At 43.2% G+C, this 21,050-nt stretch overlaps 1 protein-coding gene across 5 annotated transcripts; it reads right to left on the reverse strand.

The window, feature by feature from the left end:
* Positions 1-1,845: 1,845 nt before the first annotated feature.
* Positions 1,846-19,398, reverse strand: jakmip3 (Janus kinase and microtubule interacting protein 3). 5 transcript variants are annotated; one of them, XM_019259803.2, is made up of 24 exons: positions 19,041-19,398; positions 17,762-17,964; positions 17,156-17,398; positions 16,376-16,615; positions 15,349-15,549; positions 13,024-13,137; positions 12,143-12,289; positions 11,555-11,692; positions 11,339-11,374; positions 11,104-11,175; positions 10,566-10,670; positions 9,337-9,465; positions 9,156-9,239; positions 8,097-8,159; positions 7,819-7,917; positions 7,190-7,288; positions 7,002-7,061; positions 5,895-5,960; positions 5,507-5,575; positions 4,878-4,955; positions 3,779-4,012; positions 3,618-3,683; positions 3,450-3,509; positions 1,846-3,172 (listed from the first exon to the last, which is right to left on the reverse strand). In XM_019259803.2, exons 2-23 carry the CDS (start codon positions 17,894-17,896, stop codon positions 3,459-3,461), a joined length of 2,529 nt encoding a protein of 842 aa, XP_019115348.1. In that variant the 5' UTR covers positions 17,897-17,964; positions 19,041-19,398; the 3' UTR covers positions 1,846-3,172; positions 3,450-3,458. The 5 variants fall into 5 exon arrangements, with proteins under 5 accessions (XP_019115348.1, XP_019115347.1, XP_019115346.1 ...); XM_019259802.2 differs by having other exon boundaries at positions 7,008-7,061; positions 12,134-12,289; XM_019259801.2 differs by having other exon boundaries at positions 12,134-12,289.
* Positions 19,399-21,050: the final 1,652 nt, after the last annotated feature.

Raw genomic sequence — 21,050 nt, forward strand, 5'->3', positions numbered from 1 at the left:
TTGGCGGGACGCACGGAGACTACGTCCAGTTTAGACAGTCTGTGGGGATGTCACAGAGACTACGTCCAGGTTTAGACAGTTTGCGGGGACGTCACGGAGACTACGTCCAGGTTTTTAGACAGTCTGCAGGGACGTCATGGAGACTACGTCCAGGTTTTAGACAGTTTGCAGGGACGTCATGGAGCACTTCCAGGTTTTAGACAGTCTGTGGGACATCATGGAGACTACACTCAGTTTTAGACAGGCCTGCGGGGACGTCACAGAGACTAGTCCAGGTTTTAGACAGTCTGCGGGGACGTCACGGAGACTACGTCCAGGTTTTAGACAGTCTGCAGGGACGTCATGGAGACTACGTCCAGGTTTAGACAGTCTGCAGGGACGCAGGGAGACTAATCCAGGTTTTAGACAGTCGCAGAGACGTCACGGAGAGTACGTCCAGGTTTTAGACAGTCGGCAGGGACGTCATGGAGACTACGTCCAGGTTTAGACAGTTTGCGGGGACGTCACGAGACACGTCCAGGTTTTAGACAGTCTGTGGGGATGTCACAGAGACTACGTCCAGGTTTTAGACAGTTTTGCGGGGACTTCACGGAACTACGTCCAGGTTTTAGACAGTCTGCTGGGGACCGTAACAGAGACTACGTCCAGGTTTTAAACATACTGTAATTTTATTTAATTTAATGAATAAATAATTTTATTATGAATCTTTAAAAACAAATATAAAACATTGCAGGACATCATGTACTTCATTACAGTACAACTATTACTTCAGTCATTTTTAAAATGTATTCGTCTGATTAAAAATCAAAGCATTTAACTTGAACCTCTCTCTTGCCGTAGATTTCTCGTCCAGAGGGAAACACCACCGTCTGTCCTCCTCCTCGTCCTCCTCCTCCCTCCTGGTTGTCTCTTCGAGTTCGAGCAGCTCGGCATCGCTGCGTCTGTGGACTGAACGACTCAAAGTTTAAGGTTTTATTCTCGAACGCTCCTTCCACACTGCAGAACATTCCGCCATACTTGATCCGAGGACGAGGAGAATCAGAACCAAGCCGGGACAGGAGAGAGGAGCAGTCATCCTCCTCCTCAGAACACCTCCTCTCAGACATCATGGACACCTCTGATCTGAGACCAGACGAGATGAGACGAGGAAAAAGAGGAAAAGAAGGAGGAGGAGGGCTGGCTGAAGACCTAAGGCGATAAATGAGGAGACGACTAGAAGGAGCAAAAAGGAGGCCATGGAAGAGGGGAGGAACAGTGACCTCAAAATGAAACAGAGAGGAAGAGGCCTGATGAAGAGAAGAGTGGAAGAGGAAGAGGAGGTTGGGATCTGGGTCTGTTCCTCATCATCATGAAACTACACACACACACACACACACACACACACACACACACACAGGTCAGTGCTCATTATAGTTGATGCAGCTCTGAACTGGATTTCTTCCTCTGTCACATTGACTTTATTTAAACACACACACACACACACACACACACACACACACACACAGGAGGAGGAGTGATGAAGGTCTGACCTACATTATGTGGCAACTTGTTCAAAACATTCACATGACTTAAAGGTCCAGTCTTTCAGCCCCCTCGCCTCACACCTCAGACTAACATGAAGGAGAATCTACAGTCAGTTCAGTTTGTCTATTCTGGGCTCCTGTAGAAACATGACGGTTCAACATGGCATCTGTAGATATAAAGTCTCATTGTGAGGTCACAAGATTATTAATGATATCTGTGAATAATTAATAGATTGATAATTGATCAGACTGATAATCAATCAGATTATTAATTGATCAGACTGATGATTGACAGTTGGATCAGTCTGTAAGAAATACAAACACACGTTTGTCTTCAGTCCAGTTTCCATCTTTAATCTGAATCTAAGCGTTGACTCTTCAGATGTTTACTGAGTTCAGACTCACAGATAGAAAAATATCATCTGAATAACAAAAGTACAACAGCTGGATCCAGTTTGTCAAACAGGGATGGACTCATGGTTCTGATCCGGTTTCAACCACAGACAGAACATTGTTAACATTTAAATTATGTTCTTCATCGTCGCACTAAAAGAATAAAAACAAAAACTTGATATTGAAATGACGAAATATGAAACATGGAGGATGTTAGACAGAAAACATTAATTTGATTCAATTTTAATTTTTATTGATTTATTTGATTAGAAAGTCATTTCAATATTAATTTAATTTAATTTCAGGTTTTGTGTTTGTTCTGTTCAGTTGGGGCTATAATGAGCTAATTGTTTACTTTACTGTAAAACCATGTTGTGATCTGGCTCAGAGACTGAGTCACGTCATCATGTCTGAACCTGTTTCTAATCCTGGTTCAGACTTCATGCTTTGTTCTTTCAGATCACTTCTGGTTCTGGTTCAGTTCTGACCTCCAGCAGACCTCCTGACATAATGAAGAAATGTCTCCTTTTTGGTCCCACGATGATTCGAGACAGCTGAAACCACATGGAAGTTACAGACTGTAACCATAGATCCATGAGTGGAGCTGAAATGCTCTCAAGTCTGCAGGTGGACCAGCCAATCAGAACAAAGGTAAATTCAATGGAACTTATATCAGGATAGACGAGAACGCTCCGTTTAACATCTGTTGGGTAATGTCTTTTTGTGTGCACTCATCCTGTCACATCATTAACCCACAAACAGGTTAGTTAACTCCAACTGAAGCCAACTAGCTGAGTTAACTGTATGAATTCAGCTAACTAAGCTAGCGTGGATAGAAGTCCAGCTAGCTGAGGTAAAACTGTATGAAGTCCAGCACCACTTTGGTCCAGAGGGCCTCCTGAGACCACAATGTGTTTGGCTACATATCAGGTATAGCCACAATAGCTAACAGGAACCTAGTTAGCATGTTGCCAGTTGTATGAAATACAACATTCTTCTGCCATGGAAACCATCCTTGTCTTCGTCTATGAGGTGTGACAGTGTAGTTCCAGAGTCAGCTGACAGCTGAGCTCTGCTCTGATTGGCTGTCAGAAGCCAGAGGCAGGTCAGTGGGGCAGTGTAGCTAACATGCCTCAGCCAATAAACTGCTGGTTCCAAAATCTGAATCCTTCTGAATCTTCTTGTCGATTGGTCTGATCCAGACTGAGCGGACACTGCTGAAGGTTCAGCTGCTGGACTCTGGAGGCCTGCAAACACTAAAACACAGACTGGAACATTAACACCTTTACTGAAGTCATACAAACCCTACCTGAAGATATCAATGACAGCATCACTCCTACGTACATGTGCATCACATGTGGTGTAGGAGACACTGAAAGAGCCTGATGAATGATGATCAGTACCTAACATACCTGGAGGCAACTCTGTATACCTGAAATAAGCTCTGTATACCTGAGGTAAACTCTGTATACCTGGGTAACCCTGTATTCCTGGGGTGAACCCTGCAGTAAACCCTGTTGTTATGTGACTCACCAGCTGTTGTTAGGACCAGAGGATGAAGGCCAAAGAGAAGAATAGAAACAAAAATAGAAACTAAAAGAAAAAGAAGAAACAATCGACAGTCAATTGAAAGTTATCGAAAACAGATAAATGTTTCCGTCCAAAGTTTAGCTGTTTGTAGTTTAGTCTCAGTAGCATTACCTTTTCTTCAAGCTCTTTAATCTGTCGTTTCTGTGCTTCGATACATTCCTCCAGATCCTTATTCCTCTGTCAAACATACAAACTTTTGGTTATATAACAACACCAATGGTTTTCCTTCTTCTAAACATGTTGTTGAGTTTACCTGTTGTTTAAATGTTTACCTGTTGGGTGAGCTGCAGTAGTTCCATCCTTTCTCTGAGGATTTGGGCGTCTCTCTCTCTCAGTTCAAACATTACAGTCCGTTTCCATTGGTCCATTGCTTTCCTAAGCTCCTCCTTCTCTTCGTCTGTCAGTGTTTCAGATAAACGACCTTCCTCCATCTTTAATCCCTCCATCCTGGACTCATCCTCCTGCTGCAGAGCCTCAAACAACATGGCCTCTAGCTCCAGGATCCTCTGTATCAAGGACAAACATTTTAAAATATTTTTAATTTGCTGTGGTCCTGCACGATGTCCACTACATCTATTATTACTGTCATTGTTGTTACCATATCTCCATTACAGTTTATAGTTAGTGTTATGAAATTTTCTATTCTCAGGTTACACAAGGTCAGTATTAGTTGTTTGGCTTTGGTTGGGAACAGTAGGTGCCAGTCTATCTCAACACTGTGGTAGCCAGAGTCGAAGAAACCTATTGCTGCCTTCCTAGACATAATAGATAGCTTGCCATTGATATTCCAATCTGCAAATCTCCAAACAAACTCCAAACAACTGTGTCTCCAGACTATGGATATGGATATGTTGACAATGACACCTTTCTTGGTAAAAAAAAAAACATTCTCTTTGTCTTATTTGGGGCGTGTAGTATTTGTGGTATTATCTTGGGGTTTAAAGTCGATCCACCAGCAGGAGTTGGGCAGAATGTGAGACCGACTCAGGCACTTCTGATGTACTCTGAAAGTGTCTCTAATTCTCCTTGGCCAAGCGTCAATAAATAATACAGCATAGGACATCAGAGGCTCCTGAACACTTTCTTCCCACCTGACCTCACCATTTCTCCACAGCAGTTAGTTAATGATTTGCTGCTGCTGTGCATCTGTGTCTCTCTCTCTGTCTGTCTGTCTCTATTTATCTATCTAACTGATTCAGCCCGTCTTTGTTCCAAATCACAGCATAATTAACATTAAATCACCTGATCTGACCTATCAGGTAGTCTAATCCTGACATTAGGCCAACCGGGGAGCATCATTCATCATGACCTGCTTCCTGTGTCTCTATTTTTGCAGCTACTTGTCATGTCTTTATGTCTGCTCACACTGACCTTATGAGCCTGATCCATGGACTGCTTCCTGTAGTCCAGCTCTTCATCGAGGTATCCTTTCTGTTTACTGAACAGATCCTTTAAAAAAAACACAGAGGTCAGAGTTTACTGTGGCACCTGAAGGCTCTGCTCCATCACACTTACTGAAAATCAAACCAGCAGCCTCCACTGGCAACAACTGGCTAGTAAATGGACTTTATTGAGCATGTTCCTAGTCCTTGACTACTCAAAGCATTTTTACAAACTGTAGATTTACATAGAACTTTTCTCTGCTAACCTAACAGTGTTTAACTCCTGTTGATGCTACACTGACCTATAATCAGGTGAATGGTGTCTCTGTCATTTGTTTTTTTGGGCTCCAGGTCGGGAGAAGTACATTCAGTACGTTTTGCGGCACTAATTCACACACCACCAACTATTTCACTGATTCTGGTGGATCATATTTTATGGAGAAAAATTTTAAAAAACACAATGACAGCTTTTCTTGAAAATGTGATATCAATAAAACCTAACAACGTATGCTATGAAGGTGTAAATGCAGCAGAGAACATGTTGAATTGATATTAGTATTAGTAATATGTTAGCAACACAACATCTGGAACAAGAACAACATCTGAAACTTTTTTCACCTTCTCGCTCTCAATGTCCAACATCTTCTGCTGCAGAGCTGACTTCGTCACTTCAATGGACTCCAACCACTGACACAGAGACAGACAGACAGACAGACAGACAGACAGACAGACAGACAGACAGACAGACAGACAGGCAGGCAGGCAGGAAGACAGACAGACAGACAGACAGACAGACAGACAGGTATCTTTAGTCTTAGTAAAAACAAATAACTTAACATGGATAAAACAGAGAATGTCAGGAAGTTGATTAAAGAAACTAATTAGAAACAGAGACTGAAAAAATAAAGTATTGATTCAAATCCTCACTGATTAATGAACAAATTGTGCTGCAGAGGTCAATGGTCAGCAAGTTGTTGCCAACAGGTAAAAGGTGTACAGGTGTTACCTTTTCTGCTAGAGTGAGCACTGTCCTCGCATGGATCACCACCACCTGCTCCTCATTGGACAGATTCTGCAAACAACACGTCAACATCACATCAACATACTGCCAACAACTGAACATTAAATCAACATCATGCCAACATGTGAACAACATGCGAACAACGCATCAACAACATATAAACAGCACATCAATGTGTGAACAATATGTAAACAACCTGTCAATAACATATAAGCGGCATGTCAACAACATATGAACAACACCAACATGTTAATTTACCATGATGACTGTCTCATTATTGACAAATATAACAAAAAAATCTGCATGTTGCTGATGTGTAATTTACTTGTTGATGTGTTGTTGATGTGTTTTTCACATGTTAATGGCGTGTTGTTGACATGGTCACCTCTTGACATGCTGTTTATATGTTATTGACGTGTCGGTGTGTTGTTCACATGTTGATGTGTTGTTCACATGTTGTTGGTGTGTTGTTCACATGTTGACATGTTGATGTGTTGTTTACATGTTGTTGATATGTTGTTCAGTTGTAGGCATGTTGTTCTCATGTGGTTGAAGTGTTGCTGATATGTTGTTGGTGTGTTGTTCACATACATCAAAATGTTGCTTCAGCAGAGTCAAACAACAGGCTATAATGTAATCAAAGCTGCAGGTGAGTACAGGTGTGTACATATGTGTACCGGCAGGTCGTCCACTAATCAGATTATCAGCAGTTCAATCTCCGGCTCCTCCAGTCTGCATGTTGAAGTGTCCTTTATTGAACCCCAAACTGCTCCTGGAGGCCTTGTCATCAGTGTGTGAATGTTTAGCTCCAAAAAACTGATAAACAGTTGAGTGTGTGAATGTGTGAATGAGATATGTAGTGCAGCATTTACCACTTATATGTGTGTACAGGTATGTACAGGTGTGTACGGGTGGTGTTTACAGTTGTGTACAGGTGAGCACAGGTGTGTATAGGTGAGTATGGGTGGGTACAGGTGGGTAGAGGTGAATTTACTGCAGCAGCTGTGAGGAGAAGCTGTCATAAACTGGATCATATGTGTCTGATGTGCACTTTGAATAAACACATACATGTACAAAATAAATTCAACATACACTTACGGCGTTATCTCCCAGTATGTCGAGTTTCTTCATCAACTCACTGATTACAATCTCCTGAGGATGAAAATAAGAATCAACATTACCCAGTAAAACAAATAATTACTCAGGTCTCACAAACAGATCAGTTTACAGGTGTGTATTAAGATGTGTAACCAGTTGTACTCAGGTCTACTGTTACTTACAGTGACTCCCTCTGCCTCGCAGTAGATCTGCAGAGGGCTGAGGCCTTCTGGGAAATAGAGTTGTTGGAAGTTAATGGCAGGTGAGCGTCGCTCCCTCTCCTGAACAATAATCATGGTTTCCAAGGGAACAGAGAGACAGTGTGTCAGTCAGACTGTTTCAGCCTGTTGTTTATGTCTGACTGTTTATGTTTATGTCTGACTGTTGTTGCTTTTGCCTGACTTTTGTTGCTTATGCCTGACGGTTGTTGTTTATGTCTGACTGTTGTTACTTATGTCTGACTGTTGTTGCTTGCGTCTGACTGTTGTTACTTACGCCTGACTTTTGTTGCTTATGCCTGACTGTTGTTACTTATGTCTGACTGTTGTTACTTACGCCTGACTTTTGTTGCTTAGGTCTGACTGTTGTTACTTATGTCTGACTGTTGTTACTTATGTCTGACTGTTGTTGCTTATGTCTGACTTTTGTTACTTATGTCTGATTTTTGTTACTTATGTCTGACTTTTGTTACTTATGTCTGACTGTTGTTGCTTATGTCTGACTGTTGTTGCTTATGTCTGACTGTTGTTACTTATGTCTGACTGTTTTCACTTATGCCTGACTGCTGTTGCTTATGTCTGACTGTTGTTACCTCGAGCTCTAAGATCCGAAATTCCAGCAGCTCGTTTTGATCTTTGACATCCTGGATCTCGTTTTTCAGCCGCAGATCTTCACCTTCCATCTGCTTCACCTGAACAATTGTTCAAATCCGATATGATCGATTTATTACAAATATACAAAGTCTGGAAATCACAGAAATAATATCATAAAATGTTTTTATGTTTTATATTCAGATTGTTTATGACATAGTATTATGCTTTGGGGATGTAAACAGGAGGTATGATGCAGCCAGACACGCAGATTTGTCACCTTCTCCACCAGCTCCTGATTCCTCTGATACAACGCCTGCTTCTCCTCCACCCATTTCACATCCTGATAGACAGACAGGTGTACACACAGGTGGACAAACAGCAGTGTCAGTGTTTGTAACTCAAAATTGCCTATTAGACCTGCTCTGTATTCTACATTCTACTCCATGTGTTCAGTCATGAGCCACAGAGAGCCAAATGATCACCTGAGCAGGTTCAGAAATTTGAAAACAGAAGTCATTCCACCAAACTGATGAACCTCTTGAGTCTGTGCTCATCATAGCCAACTACAGACCAATATCAAATCTTCCCCTTCTCTCTAAGATACTTGAGAAAGCTGTAGCCAATCAGATGTGTGACTTTCTCCATAAGAACAGTTCATTTGAGGATTTTCAGTCAGGATTTAGAGTGCATTATAGCACAGAAACCGCACTAGTCAAAGTTACAACTGACTTCCTAATGGCATGGAACCTGGTTTAAGTGTTATTTGAGAGATTATCTGAGATCGATCTCAGTTTGTTCACATCAGCGATGAATCCTCCATGCAAGTCAGTCACGGACACTTCTATTCAGCTTTTTATTGTTAAGCTTATATATGCTGAAACAATCAGTTAGCTAAACTTCAAGGATCCTTAAGGACATAAAACGTGGGTTCCCTGTTCTGCTCGAGGTTTCTGCCTTTTAAAGGAAGTTTTATAAAATTAATTGAAATGTCACTGATAAGCCCCTCCCCCTTTCCAGATCGGTGGGTGGAGTCTCTGATCTGATTGGGTGAGTGGTTCTGTGTGGTAAACAGGCTCTGGCTGGTTTGTCAGGTTCTATTTGGCTCTTTCTGGAACATGATTGGTCACTCTGTTCTACTTTCTACTGTTTGTTCTACCTCTGCTTTGTGCTTATGGTTCTCTGTTCCTCTGATCAGCATGAAGACACACCCTTTTTCTCCATGAGTCACCCTTGGAACCAATCATAATGCAGATAATACTCTCACCTGGTTCATGGACCAATCATATTGTTTGTTTCTATATGTGTGTGTGTATGTGTGTGTGTGTGTGTGTATTACCAGTCCTTGTTGTTTCAGTGCTGACTCCAGATCTGCAACTCTGGTTTCATATCGACTGATTTCAGTCAGCAGCTGTTCTCTGGTCTGTAACACAGGGAGTAGAACCATCAACCTGTTAGTGCCTTGCTTCATTAGTGTAGAACCATCAACCTGTTGCTGTCTTGCTCAGAGGTCGGGTCACCTTGATCTCCTTCTCAGGGTCGTAGTTTCCTCCACTTGTCTCCGTCAGCAGCGCATACGCTCGCTGCAGCGCCTGATACTCCTGAGTCAGCTGACGGTAACGAAGTTCCGCCTCCTCACGCACACACATCTGAAACACACAGATGAAATTTGTCACATGACCTGGTGTCTGCTTTGACTTCTTCATGTGTATTTTTAGTATTTTGTTATTTACTCATCTGGTTCTGATTCCGATGAACTGGATCTGAAAGTGGGACCTGACAGTGGACTGTCTCTGCCGTCCATGTCTGATAGAACGGGGTTTACTTTAGGCAGCACAGCATCGCACCAACACACAGGAAGGATGTTAGGTGTGAGCTCAGGGTCAGCTAACATGAGTTTAATGTCTCTCTACCTCCTCTGAGGTTGTGTGGAGGATGTCCACAGAGGCATCCATATCCATGGAGTCCTCCTGCCTGTCTTGACCAGGTAAGGCCTGAGACAATCAACACCTAACCGCCAACCTTCCTGCTCTGGGTTGTGTTGTCTGTGAGGAGCTTTGTTGTTGGGTGCTTTGGATCCAGCTCAATGGGATAATCCAGCACTATGCTCGGGTTCTGCAGTCTACCCCGCCTTCCTCCCACTTAGAGCATGCATGTTGTAGAGTTCCAGTCTGGGTCAAGGCTGGCCAGCCTGTAGTCTGGTACAGGTTTCTGCATCTTGAGGGCTGTAACTTCTTCTGGTAAGCTGTGGGCTGAACACCTCTCAACAGTAGAAACTTCACATCAAGATGACTAATGATTTAGCTGTGACTGGTTCCACTGATGCCTCCCTTGAGTATCCTGCTTCCACTGGCTTGTCCCACATACTGAACTGGAAGACAGGATACTGATGTTGGGCTCTACTGCTGTGAAGCTGCAATGTGCCTTTTAATTCTGATGAGCCCACATCGGCCGTAGTGTTCACAACTCTAAGTCCTACACCCTGGCATCTTTACTGTCTGCAGCACACCAGGACTTCTGCACTGACATGCTGCATGTACAGGTCTGTGCTTGAATGTTGTGGTTTCACCGGCAAAATGAAAATAATGCAGACTGTGTGGACGCAGTTTAATCGTGACTTCTACACCAGAGATGATGACATCAGTGGAAAGAAAGGAAGCAGCTAGTCCCAAATTTTAAGAAAAGATTTCATAATGAAGGTTTCTGAACCACAGTGTCTGAGTATATAGTGTACTGAGTGTATAAATACCTCCTCTGGTTCAGTGTCTGGAGTTCTGTCAGTGTGAAAGGACAAAGATGATCCATCAGAGTCCACCGACGCCTCTTCATCATAACCATAAAACGTCTCAATGACCTGCACACACACACAGTGTTGGTTAACCCTGCAGACCTCAGAGCTCTGTCATGTTAAATGAAGTCCAACACAAATCTCTGTGTTGTAGTTTATGTTGTGTTGATAGCTATGACTTTATTTTGATGGGTTTCCATCCGGTTTTCTCTGTAACGCCCACAAAATGTCCCTGGTTTCTGTGTTCCCACCATGCAGAGTTCATCATCACCATCAGTAAACAGAGGGACTGACCTGGCTGTCATTGTCAGGCTGTTTTCTGGGGGACAGTTCACAGTCTGAAAAGCTACAAATGTCTCATATTTGGTGTCAGATTGAAGAGGTGATTTCAATTAAAAATTAGTGTAACATAATATGCAGACCTACTCTGTAATGTGATGTGATGATGTGAAAAGACAACAAGATGTGAGAATGGGTAAAAACTAGTGTCCAGTCTCACCCTGCAGGCTCTGAAGGTTCGTTTCCTCCTCACTGAATCCTGACGTCTGTATCTGAGTAACATGTCTCTCTCCTGGGTTTGGGTCAGAAAACAACAACATGGCCATCTGTTGTAGTTGTATTTGTGTCAGGAATATAAGTCCAATTCACTCTCTCTGTTGAAATATGTGATTCAGCTAAATGTTCACCAGCTGGTCTTAACAAACGTTCACACAGAAGAGGTACTCAATACTTACTATAACATTCTTCACATAACCAGCTGTCTCCAGAGCCTGAAAACACAAATACACTTTTTACATGTGTGACTGAAGCAGTATTAACAGCATTGTGACCAGTAGTATTAATAGTATTAGTAGTGTTAGTACCATGACCAGGTCAATGATGATGTGTTGTTGCAACAGTAGCATTAGCAGTAGCATTAGCAGTAGTATTAGCAGCAGTAGTAGTCATACCTTGGACAGGTCATCGATGATGTGTTGCTGCTCCTGAACTTGTAATCGTAGAAACTCCATCTCTCTTTCCTCCTGGCTGTAACCATGGTAACTGGTAGAGTGGCTGCGGTCCAGGTCATTTAAAGAACTCGGCCTCCTCTGCGAATGACAACAAACACAGCTGTTACCAGGGTAGCTGACAGTCTATACCCTGTCTAAGTTAAAACTGTTTTTTCGAGTAGTAATTCTGAATAGTGGTTCTTCTGACTGAACCATGAATACCTGGAATACTGAATGATGTATCAAAAGTTAAGAAGTGATTTAAATCTGTCCTTAAAAACTGAATTCATGTAATTTATTACCAGTTTGTAGCAGACTGGTTTATCACCAGTCCAGTGAACATGGTTTGGCTTTAACAAAATTTCTGGAATAATCTTTTTTATTTCATCATTCCTGTGTTAGTGAAATCTACTTTAGTTACCTGTTGCAACTAAGTAACTGTTTAGGTATAGACTTCATGTTACTGGACTATATTACTCTGACAGAACCAGAACTCAGACTTTCGTTGTTGGGGTACAGGAATACAGTGTGAGGGGTTACCATAGTTACCATCTCCATGTTTTCCTGGGTGACAAAGCGAAGCTTGTTGTCGAGGCGACGCAGAGCGAGAGCCAGCTCCTCGTTCTTCCTGCTCAGACGTTTGTTTTTGTCCAGCAGAGGAAGAAACTGACTCTCCGCCTCTCTGAGACGCTTCAACTGCAGAAAAAATAAGAATACAGAATATAGAGTCAATAAGAGGAGTTATGAGGTGTGTGTGTCACGCGGTGAGGTCAAGCTGGGTTTTTGTCATGTCTTGTCATCTCCTGTTTTATTTTGAAAATAACTCTCCTCTCGTTTCAGGTCACTTGCCCTTCCTCATGTGTCACCGGTCTGATTGTCTTCCCCGCCCTGATTGTTTCCACTTGTTCCCCATTACCCTGTGTATATATTGTCTGCGTCTCCCTTTGTCTTGTGCCAGAGTGTTTTGTTCTTTCGTTCACCCCAGCCAGTTATTCCCACAGACCTTGATCTTCCTTGCCTTGCTACGCAACGAGTGTTGTTGTTTTTTCCTCCATGTGAGTGATTTTTGGTTGTAAATTTCATAGTATTAGATTTTTGATTTCTGTTCAGTTTGATAGCGGTTTAGCTTTTGTCCTCCCCTTGTGGAGTGATTTTCTGTTACCTTTTCCTCTTTGCTTTTACGTTTTCCCTCTGCGGAGTGGTTTTTGTTTTTTTAGAGTATATTCCTGTATAGTATCTTTAGAGTAATTTTCATAGTCTATTTTTGAGTCGCTCAGTGTGGAGAATTCCTAATAAAGTTCCATCCTGTTGGTGATACCTCTGCATCTGAGTCCTCTTTTGAGTCCAGGCCTGACAGTGTGTATATCTGTGTGTCGTGTGTGTGTGTCACGACTTGTGTGTGTGTGTGTGTGTGTGTGTGTGTGTGTTACCAGTTCGTTACGTTCTTCTGACAGCAGGGCGTTTCGGTCTTCCAGCTTTCTGACAACGGCGCTGAGCTCAGCAATTTTTAACTGAAACCTGCGAGTGTCGCGGTCCTCCTGAGACTGAATACACACATACATGAAACACACACAGAGAAAAACACAAAAACACTTTAGCAGTGACGTCATAAAATGTGTTGGAGCACAAAGATCATGAAGTCATCCCCCAAACAGAAATTCCAACAACACCAGAGGCTGAAAGACTTCACCAACAACACCAGAGGCTTAAAGACTTCACCAACACCACCAGAGGCTGAAAGACTTCACCAACACCACCAGAGGCTGAAAGACTTCACCAACACCACCAGAGGCTGAAAGACTTCACCAACACCACCAGAGGCTGAAAGACTTCACCAACACCACCAGAGGCTGAAAGACTTCACCAACACCACCAGAGGCTGAAAGACTTCACCAACACCACCAGAGGCTGAAAGACTTCACCAACACCACCAGAGGCTGAAAGACTTCACCAACACCACCAGAGGCTGAAAGACTTCACCAACACCACCAGAGGCTGAAAGACTTCACCAACACCACCAGAGGCTGAAAGACTTCACCAACACCACCAGAGGCTGAAAGACTTCACCAACACCACCAGAGGCTGAAAGACTTCACCAACACCACCAGAGGCTGAAAGACTTCACCAACACCACCAGAGGCTGAAAGACTTCACCAACACCACCAGAGGCTGAAAGACTTCACCAACACCACCAGAGGCTGAAAGACTTCACCAACACCACCAGAGGCTGAAAGACTTCACCAACACCACCAGAGGCTGAAAGACTTCACCAACACCACCAGAGGCTGAAAGACTTCACCAACACCACCAGAGGCTGAAAGACTTCACCAACACCACCAGAGGCTGAAAGTCTTCACCAACACCACCAGAGGCTGAAAGACTTCACCAACACCACCAGAGGCTGAAAGTCTTCACCAACACCACCAGAGGCTGAAAGACTTCACTAACACCACCAGAGGCTGAAAGACTTCACCAACACCACCAGAGGCTAAAAGACTTCAACAACAACACCAGAGGCTGAAAGACTTCAACAACAACACCAGAGGCTGAAAGAGTTCTACACCAACAACACCAGAGACTGAAAGACTTCTACACCAACAACACCAGAGACTGAACGACTTCTATACCAACAACACCAGAGACTGAACGACTTCTACACCAACACTAGAGACTGAAAGACTTCAACACCAACACCAGAGGCTGAAAGACTTCAACAACAGAGACTGAAAGACTTCTACACCAACAACACCAGAGACTGAAAGACTTCACCAACAACACCAGAGACTGAAAGACTTCAACACCAACAACACCAGAGACTGAAAGACTTCAACACCAACAAGAACCAGAGACTGAAAGACTTTAGCACCAACAACACCAGAGACTGAAAGACTTCTACACCAACACTAGAGACTGAAAGACTTCAACACCAACAACACCAGAGACTGAAAGACTTCTACACCAACAACAACAGAGACTAAAAGACTCCAACACCAACAACACCAGAGACTGAAAGACTTCAACACTCCTGGATGTGGCCTATAATTCCCAGTCAGTCATGATCCAATGAAGTATAAGCTGAAGTTGTCCACCTGCAGGTTCTGGATCTGACCTCATTTGTCACTTTGTGCCAAAACTTAAATCCACCTGATTTTCAACCTAAAATGATCGTTACATGATGAATAGTCAAAATAATTATTGTTTAGTCAGCTCATACTATAAATACTTAACACAATTAGTGTGTTAATCTCTAAATAATAATGACAACAGAAATAGATGGAGACAGAGAAAGAGAAGAAGCGTTAGGACTGAAGCCCTGCAGTTTGTCAACCAAGAGACCAACAGGGGGCGCCATCATCATCAACATGCTACACCTGGATCATTCCCACCTGGAACAGGCTGGATTCTTTGATTCCTCCAGTGCTTTTAAAACTATCAAATGTTGGGAGACAATTTGAAACCATGCAGGTACCTGACAGGTAAGCAGGCAGGTGAACGATGAGATAATGACTGATGGGCAGGTAAGATTTATAGGACTGAAGAATTGTCTGTCCGTCTGTCTGTCTGTCTGATGATGGTGATCATGATGATGATGATGATGATGATGCTCCACCTGTCTGATGTGAGGTCTAAATGTTTGGATGGTTCAGTCTTGTCCAGTCAATAGTGGTCATGTGTGTGATGATGTCATGATGACTGAGAGTTAACATATTAAACAGTGACATCATGCAGTGTGAGCAGAAAGAGGCGGGGCTTACAATGTGAGGAGGAGTGTTAGGGGCGGAGTTAGGGGCTTGGCCAGGGTGATTTAGTCCCACCCTCTGTGCATCTCTCATGGCTGCGATTTGCTGCTCAGCAGCCTGAGTCTGGAGCTGGAGGCGGTGGGCATGTCCAGCCTGAAGCCCCAGGGCTTTATCCAATACACTGACAGCTCTGTCCTTCAGCTTTATCTCATCCATCTGCACACAGACAGGATAGAGACAGGCAGGTCGACAGACTGGTTAGAGACAGACAGGTTAAAGACAGACAGGTAGACAGACAAGTTAGAGACAGACAGGTGGACAGATGGGTTAGAGACAGACAGGTAGACAGACAGATTAATGGGCACAGGGTTAGCCGGACAGACAGGTAAGAGGCGGGGTTAGAAGTAAAAGGTGAACATGAACCTGCAAGTTAGGTGAGTCATTTGATGACCTCACACATACCTGAGTGACATCATCATTGGATCAGTACAACCTTCTCTGGACCTGTAACACCTGAATCACAGATCTGACACCTGAACCACACATTGGACCAGAACCAGAACCCTCAGAGCTGATCTGATTTGAATGTAACATGAACACTTCCAGACCCAACATGAACAGACCCAATCCAAAATACAATTGACCTGAACAGACCTGGACAGACCTGGACAGACCCAAACAGACCTGAACAAACCAAAACAGACCCAAATGGTTCCGTGTCAGTAGATACAGTCTCATTTGGTATAATTAACATGAATATAATAATTATAATACTAAATATTATATTAATTTGAATTATTCTCCACATCTGTGCTCAGACGTATGAAAAGATGGAAGCCGGACGCTCACCAATGCTCCATAGTCTGCAGTCCTTTAACCAGATTTGTCTAGAACAGAACAAGTGTAGGAGGTCAAAATATCCATCCATGTTCTGCTGCTTACCTTTGAAGGTTGAAATTAACCTGATGGAATCATGTAGGTAAGAAACCTTGAGATCTCAAACAGACCTCAAAACAAGAACCGGATCGTGTGTAATTCGTACCAGTCTGCGGATCTCCCTCTCACAGTCTCTCTTGGTTCTGTTGAGCTCCTCCTGGTGTTGGTGATGAGCTGATCGTAGTTCTGCTGCTCGGGCCTGACAGGCCTGCTGAGCCGATGTCAGAGCCTCCTCAGCATTCCGCTTTGCTCCTCGCAGCTCCTGAACTTCCTGCTGGAGGCGACAGCGCTCCGCCTCCCATCCCCTCCTGGCCTCCTCCACCTCTGCCAGCAGGGCGCTCCTCACCTGAAGAGTGGGAGGACAGGGGGTCTAAAACTTTTCTTCACACCAGAGGAAGGAAATTATCTGACACATCTGAAGAGAGACAACACTAGAACATATTACCTCCATGACAGATTCTTTAATTACTTTTAAATCCACTTACAAAGACCTGTCGATCCTTAACCTGATATTGTTGGATCATGGATTTCAGTATTTATTATGTGCTTTCACATGAGGTTCTTGACATTCTTTATGCTCTTTGTACATGAGGAGAACTTGGTGTGCTGATCAAAGGCTACATCGACTGGTTCAAGGATAACCACTCTGGTGGGGAAGGAGCTGTTGCAACAGCTGTCAACTGTAGCTGCTGTTAGCTAATGCTAGCTCAGTTTGTTAACCGGGCTACCCGGATGGCGTTGATACCAAGGTTTGGACCACCAGGAGAAAGAGGATATTTTCACTTCACCCCCACAATCTGAACCTGGATCAGGTTGGACCTTGAGTGATGGACTTAAGGCCGGATTAGGTGTTTATGAGGAAGGCAGACAAACAGATGTGGATCACCTTGTCTGTGGATCCGTCCCTCAGAGTCAGCACCAGTCCGTTCAGACGCTGAATTTCTCCATCTTTGATCTTGATGACTCTCATTAGCTCCATCTCGTGTTGTCGTAGTAACGTCTCCCTGGTAACAGCCAGTTCCTTCTGCTTTTCCTCGTGGAGTTTGGTCTTCAGCTCTGTTACAGCGACTGTTGAACGGTGATGCTCCGCTTTTAGTTCCTGACTCTTCTCTCTCTCCAGACGGCTGACCTGAGGACAGAAAGTCGTATGGGCTGCTGAGGTTGAGGTGAATACCTTAATATACAAATGTAAGATGGAGATATGATTTAGGTTTTTTTCGAGGTTGGATGTTGGAACTAATGCAATACAAGGTTATAATTCAGAGAAGAAGGAGAAGAAGAAGAAGCGTTCCCAATGGCTGCACTCGAATTGAGACAACACTATCTGCTGAAATTAGAACACTACACCAGGAAGTACACAGAGTACTACATAGAAGAGTACTAACAGAAGGATGTGAACTGAGACATTGACAGACAGCAGTTTTTACATCAGTTCTGAGAGTACTAAAAACTAGTAGTAGAAGTGTAGTACTCTGGGTTTTGTAGTTCTTACCTTGTTCTTTTCCTGTTGTAGTTCTATCTGGATGTCCGTCAGTTTTGCTCTCAGCTCTTCATTGGCTGCTTGAAGAGTTGCCATGGCGTCAGGTCGCTCCCCTTTCCCCCGCCCCCCTGCTCCTCGTTTTGACATCACCACCACCTGCCGGCTCCGCCCCCAAATGAGCTGTCCGTCAACCTACAGTTTGACTACATCTGGACCTGTCAACACACACACATATAAACTGTCACGTGTGTAACATGTAAACAGTCAGTCAGACTTATTGCCAAGAAGCATTGTTACAGCAAAGAAATAATCTACCAAACACAAATGTTCTTACTTTTTGTGCATAGTTTAGATTAAGTGGCTCTTACAATGACCCCCAGGTGACCATAACAACCCACAGGATGGAGGGGTGAGTCCATGAGTCACATAACACAGAGATAAATACCAGGAACTCCCCACTGCAGTGTCTATAGTGCTATACTGTGTTTTTAAGATGCTCTTGCTGTGTGAAACAGAAACAAACTATGATGATGTCAAAACACTAAAAACTGCAGATTTAATTAAAAATACCACAGAAAGAAACTGATCAAATGTGAAACATGAATTTTATTGAACATTTTGAATTTAAAAGAGTTGAAATCCACAGATTCTTCGTCATTTTACATTGACAAACATTATTCTCGAACTGTTGCTCTATTTTCCAGAGCAGTCTTTCACAGTGTGGTGAACCCCTCCACATCTGTACTTTACAAACACTCACCCTCTTTTTACGCCCAATCATGTGACTCACCTGTTGACAGGTAACCCCATTCACTGTGAGATGTTCCACCAGCTGTTTGCGTTCAGCTGCTCACAACTTTTACAGTCTTTGTTCACACTAAACAACTTTTTTCATCAAATTAAAAATGTTTATTCGAATTTCACTGTTTTACATTTGATCTGTTTCTTCAGCTTCTGGAGTTTTGGTGATTTCACATGATCACAGTTTGATGTTCGACGGTGGGTTGACTGTAAAAACACAGTTCACACAACATAATATCAGACACCAGAACAACAGCAGCAAACATAATTGTGGTACTTGCACTCTGCAGCAATGAGTGAACACATTACCTGAAACTGATCACATGATCACGCGTTTGATGCATGACAGGTGAATCGATGCTGCACCAACACACTGCAGCAGCAATACATGACTGTTTCCATGGCAACACACACACACACACACACACACACACACAATTCAGGCCTAACTGAAGACACACAAGACAAGACAAAGACAAAGATCACTCACCGACCAATTAGAAGCCTCAGACATTGCATTGCTGTGTGTGTGTGTGTGTGAGAGAGTTTGTGTGTGTCTGTGTGTGTGTGTATGGCAGTAGATTAGCTTTCTATACTGAGCATGCTAACCAGCTAGCTTCCCTGCAGCTCCTGTGTGTGTGTGTGTGTGTGTGTGTGTGTGTGTGTGTGTGTGTGTGTGTGTGAGTGTGTGTGTGTGTGTGAGTGTGTGTGTGTGTGTAGCCAGCATCAGCCTCCCTCCACTTGTCTCTCCAGCTGTCTGTCTCTCCAGCTGTCTGTCTCTCTAGCTGTCTGTCTGTGTGTGTGTCTGTCTGTCTGTCTTTTAGCACTTAGCTCCTGTCAGTGTGTGTTTGTGTGTCGGTGCTATTAGCATCTCTGCAGCCTCTGCTGGCGTCATCCTCCTTCTCCTCCCAGCATCCTTTAGTGTGACACACAGCAGAACATCAGAACTCTGCCGCCCTCTGCTGGAGGCTGATCATCATCCCAGCATCATCACAGCATCTTTACAACATCCCTCTTACCTGAGCATTGTTGAGACTGTGTCCACCTCTTGATGAAACAGTGGTCCCTGATGGCAGTGGCCTCTTTCAGCAGGATATTACGCCCTGCCACAAAGCTAACATTGTTTAGAAATGTGTAGAAACAGGTCAGAACTGTTTTGGCAGCACAAAGGGGACGTACACTATATCACGCAAGTGGCCTAAATGTCAAGCCGATCGGTGTATAAACATATGTGTTTTGTTTTCTGTTTTATTAAGAAACTTTATGATTTCTGTTTTATTGTGAAACTTACCCTTCCTCTCGTTTCAGACCGCCTCACTTCCTGCCCCTGTGTTTTTCCCTCCAGTTTTGATTGTCTGCCCCGCCCTCATTAGATTCACCTGTGTCTTGTTACCACTCCCCTCTCTTGTGTATTTAGTCTGTGTTTCTCCTCCTCTCTGAGCCAGTTCGTTTTGCACCCCAGTGCCTTACGCCCCAGCCCTGTGAGTTTACTAGTGATTGGATTTTCCTGGTTTTTTTCGTATTTTGCCTGTTCACCAACCTCTGCCTTTGCGTTTGCCTAGCCCTTTTTGGATTTGTTTGCCTGATCTGATTTGATTACCGTGTACCGAACCTTCCTTCTGACCAGTAAACGGATTGTGTTTCAACCCTGAACTGTTTTCGAGTTGTGCTTCTGAGTCCTACCTTTTGGGAAGTACCAGTCATAACAAATATGACTCTACAGGTTCCCCTCTGGAGCCAATCGATACGTCCATGTTCCTGTGAGACACCAAAATGTAAACATTGAGACTACATACATCAAGTATGAAACATATTTAAGTCAAGTCAGGAATGTAAACAATCTTTTCTAAACCTGACTCAGTTTTTGTGCCTCAAGCCCTCAGGCCATTTCACAGCATTAGCAATGCTAACTTTATTTATTTGATGTCTCATATAATTATTGTCATTAATGTGACGTCCATAGGTATGTTTGAAGAGCAGTTTAATTTAAATCATATCATCATTACAAACAACAACCAGTGAAATGTCAGAACACAGATCATTTTAACTCAAATACATTGTGTCCAATGAGAAGTCAGGGCACTAAAAACATCCAATCAGAACACTGGGACAGGAAATTCTGTCCAATCACAGCTCACAAGAGGGTGGGATTACTTCAGAATAGGAAGTCTGCTCACTGAGTGAAATGACCCTGAAGTATTTATGTAGCCGCCATGATAAGAGCTGTTTGAATAAATGTTAAGGAAAAGGAGCTTCAGTGCTTCCTTTATTATCTCTTTTAGCATGTGTCAACAGCGTGTGAATATGAACATACGCGATGACGTGATATAAAGATTTTGTGTGTTCTGTTGTTGACCGTGGACCTGCATTCACACACAGAGGTGTTTGACAAACATGTAAATGTTGTCAAACGTTGTTAATAAGTTGTCCTGACCATTGAAATGAATGTAAAACTTGAATGTGACATTTAGTGTGACAGTCAAAGCTTCTGTAACTGTGA

The sequence above is a fragment of the Larimichthys crocea genome, unplaced genomic scaffold (assembly GCF_000972845.2).
Source record: "Larimichthys crocea isolate SSNF unplaced genomic scaffold, L_crocea_2.0 scaffold83, whole genome shotgun sequence".
Classification (NCBI taxonomy): Eukaryota; Metazoa; Chordata; class Actinopteri; family Sciaenidae; genus Larimichthys; species Larimichthys crocea.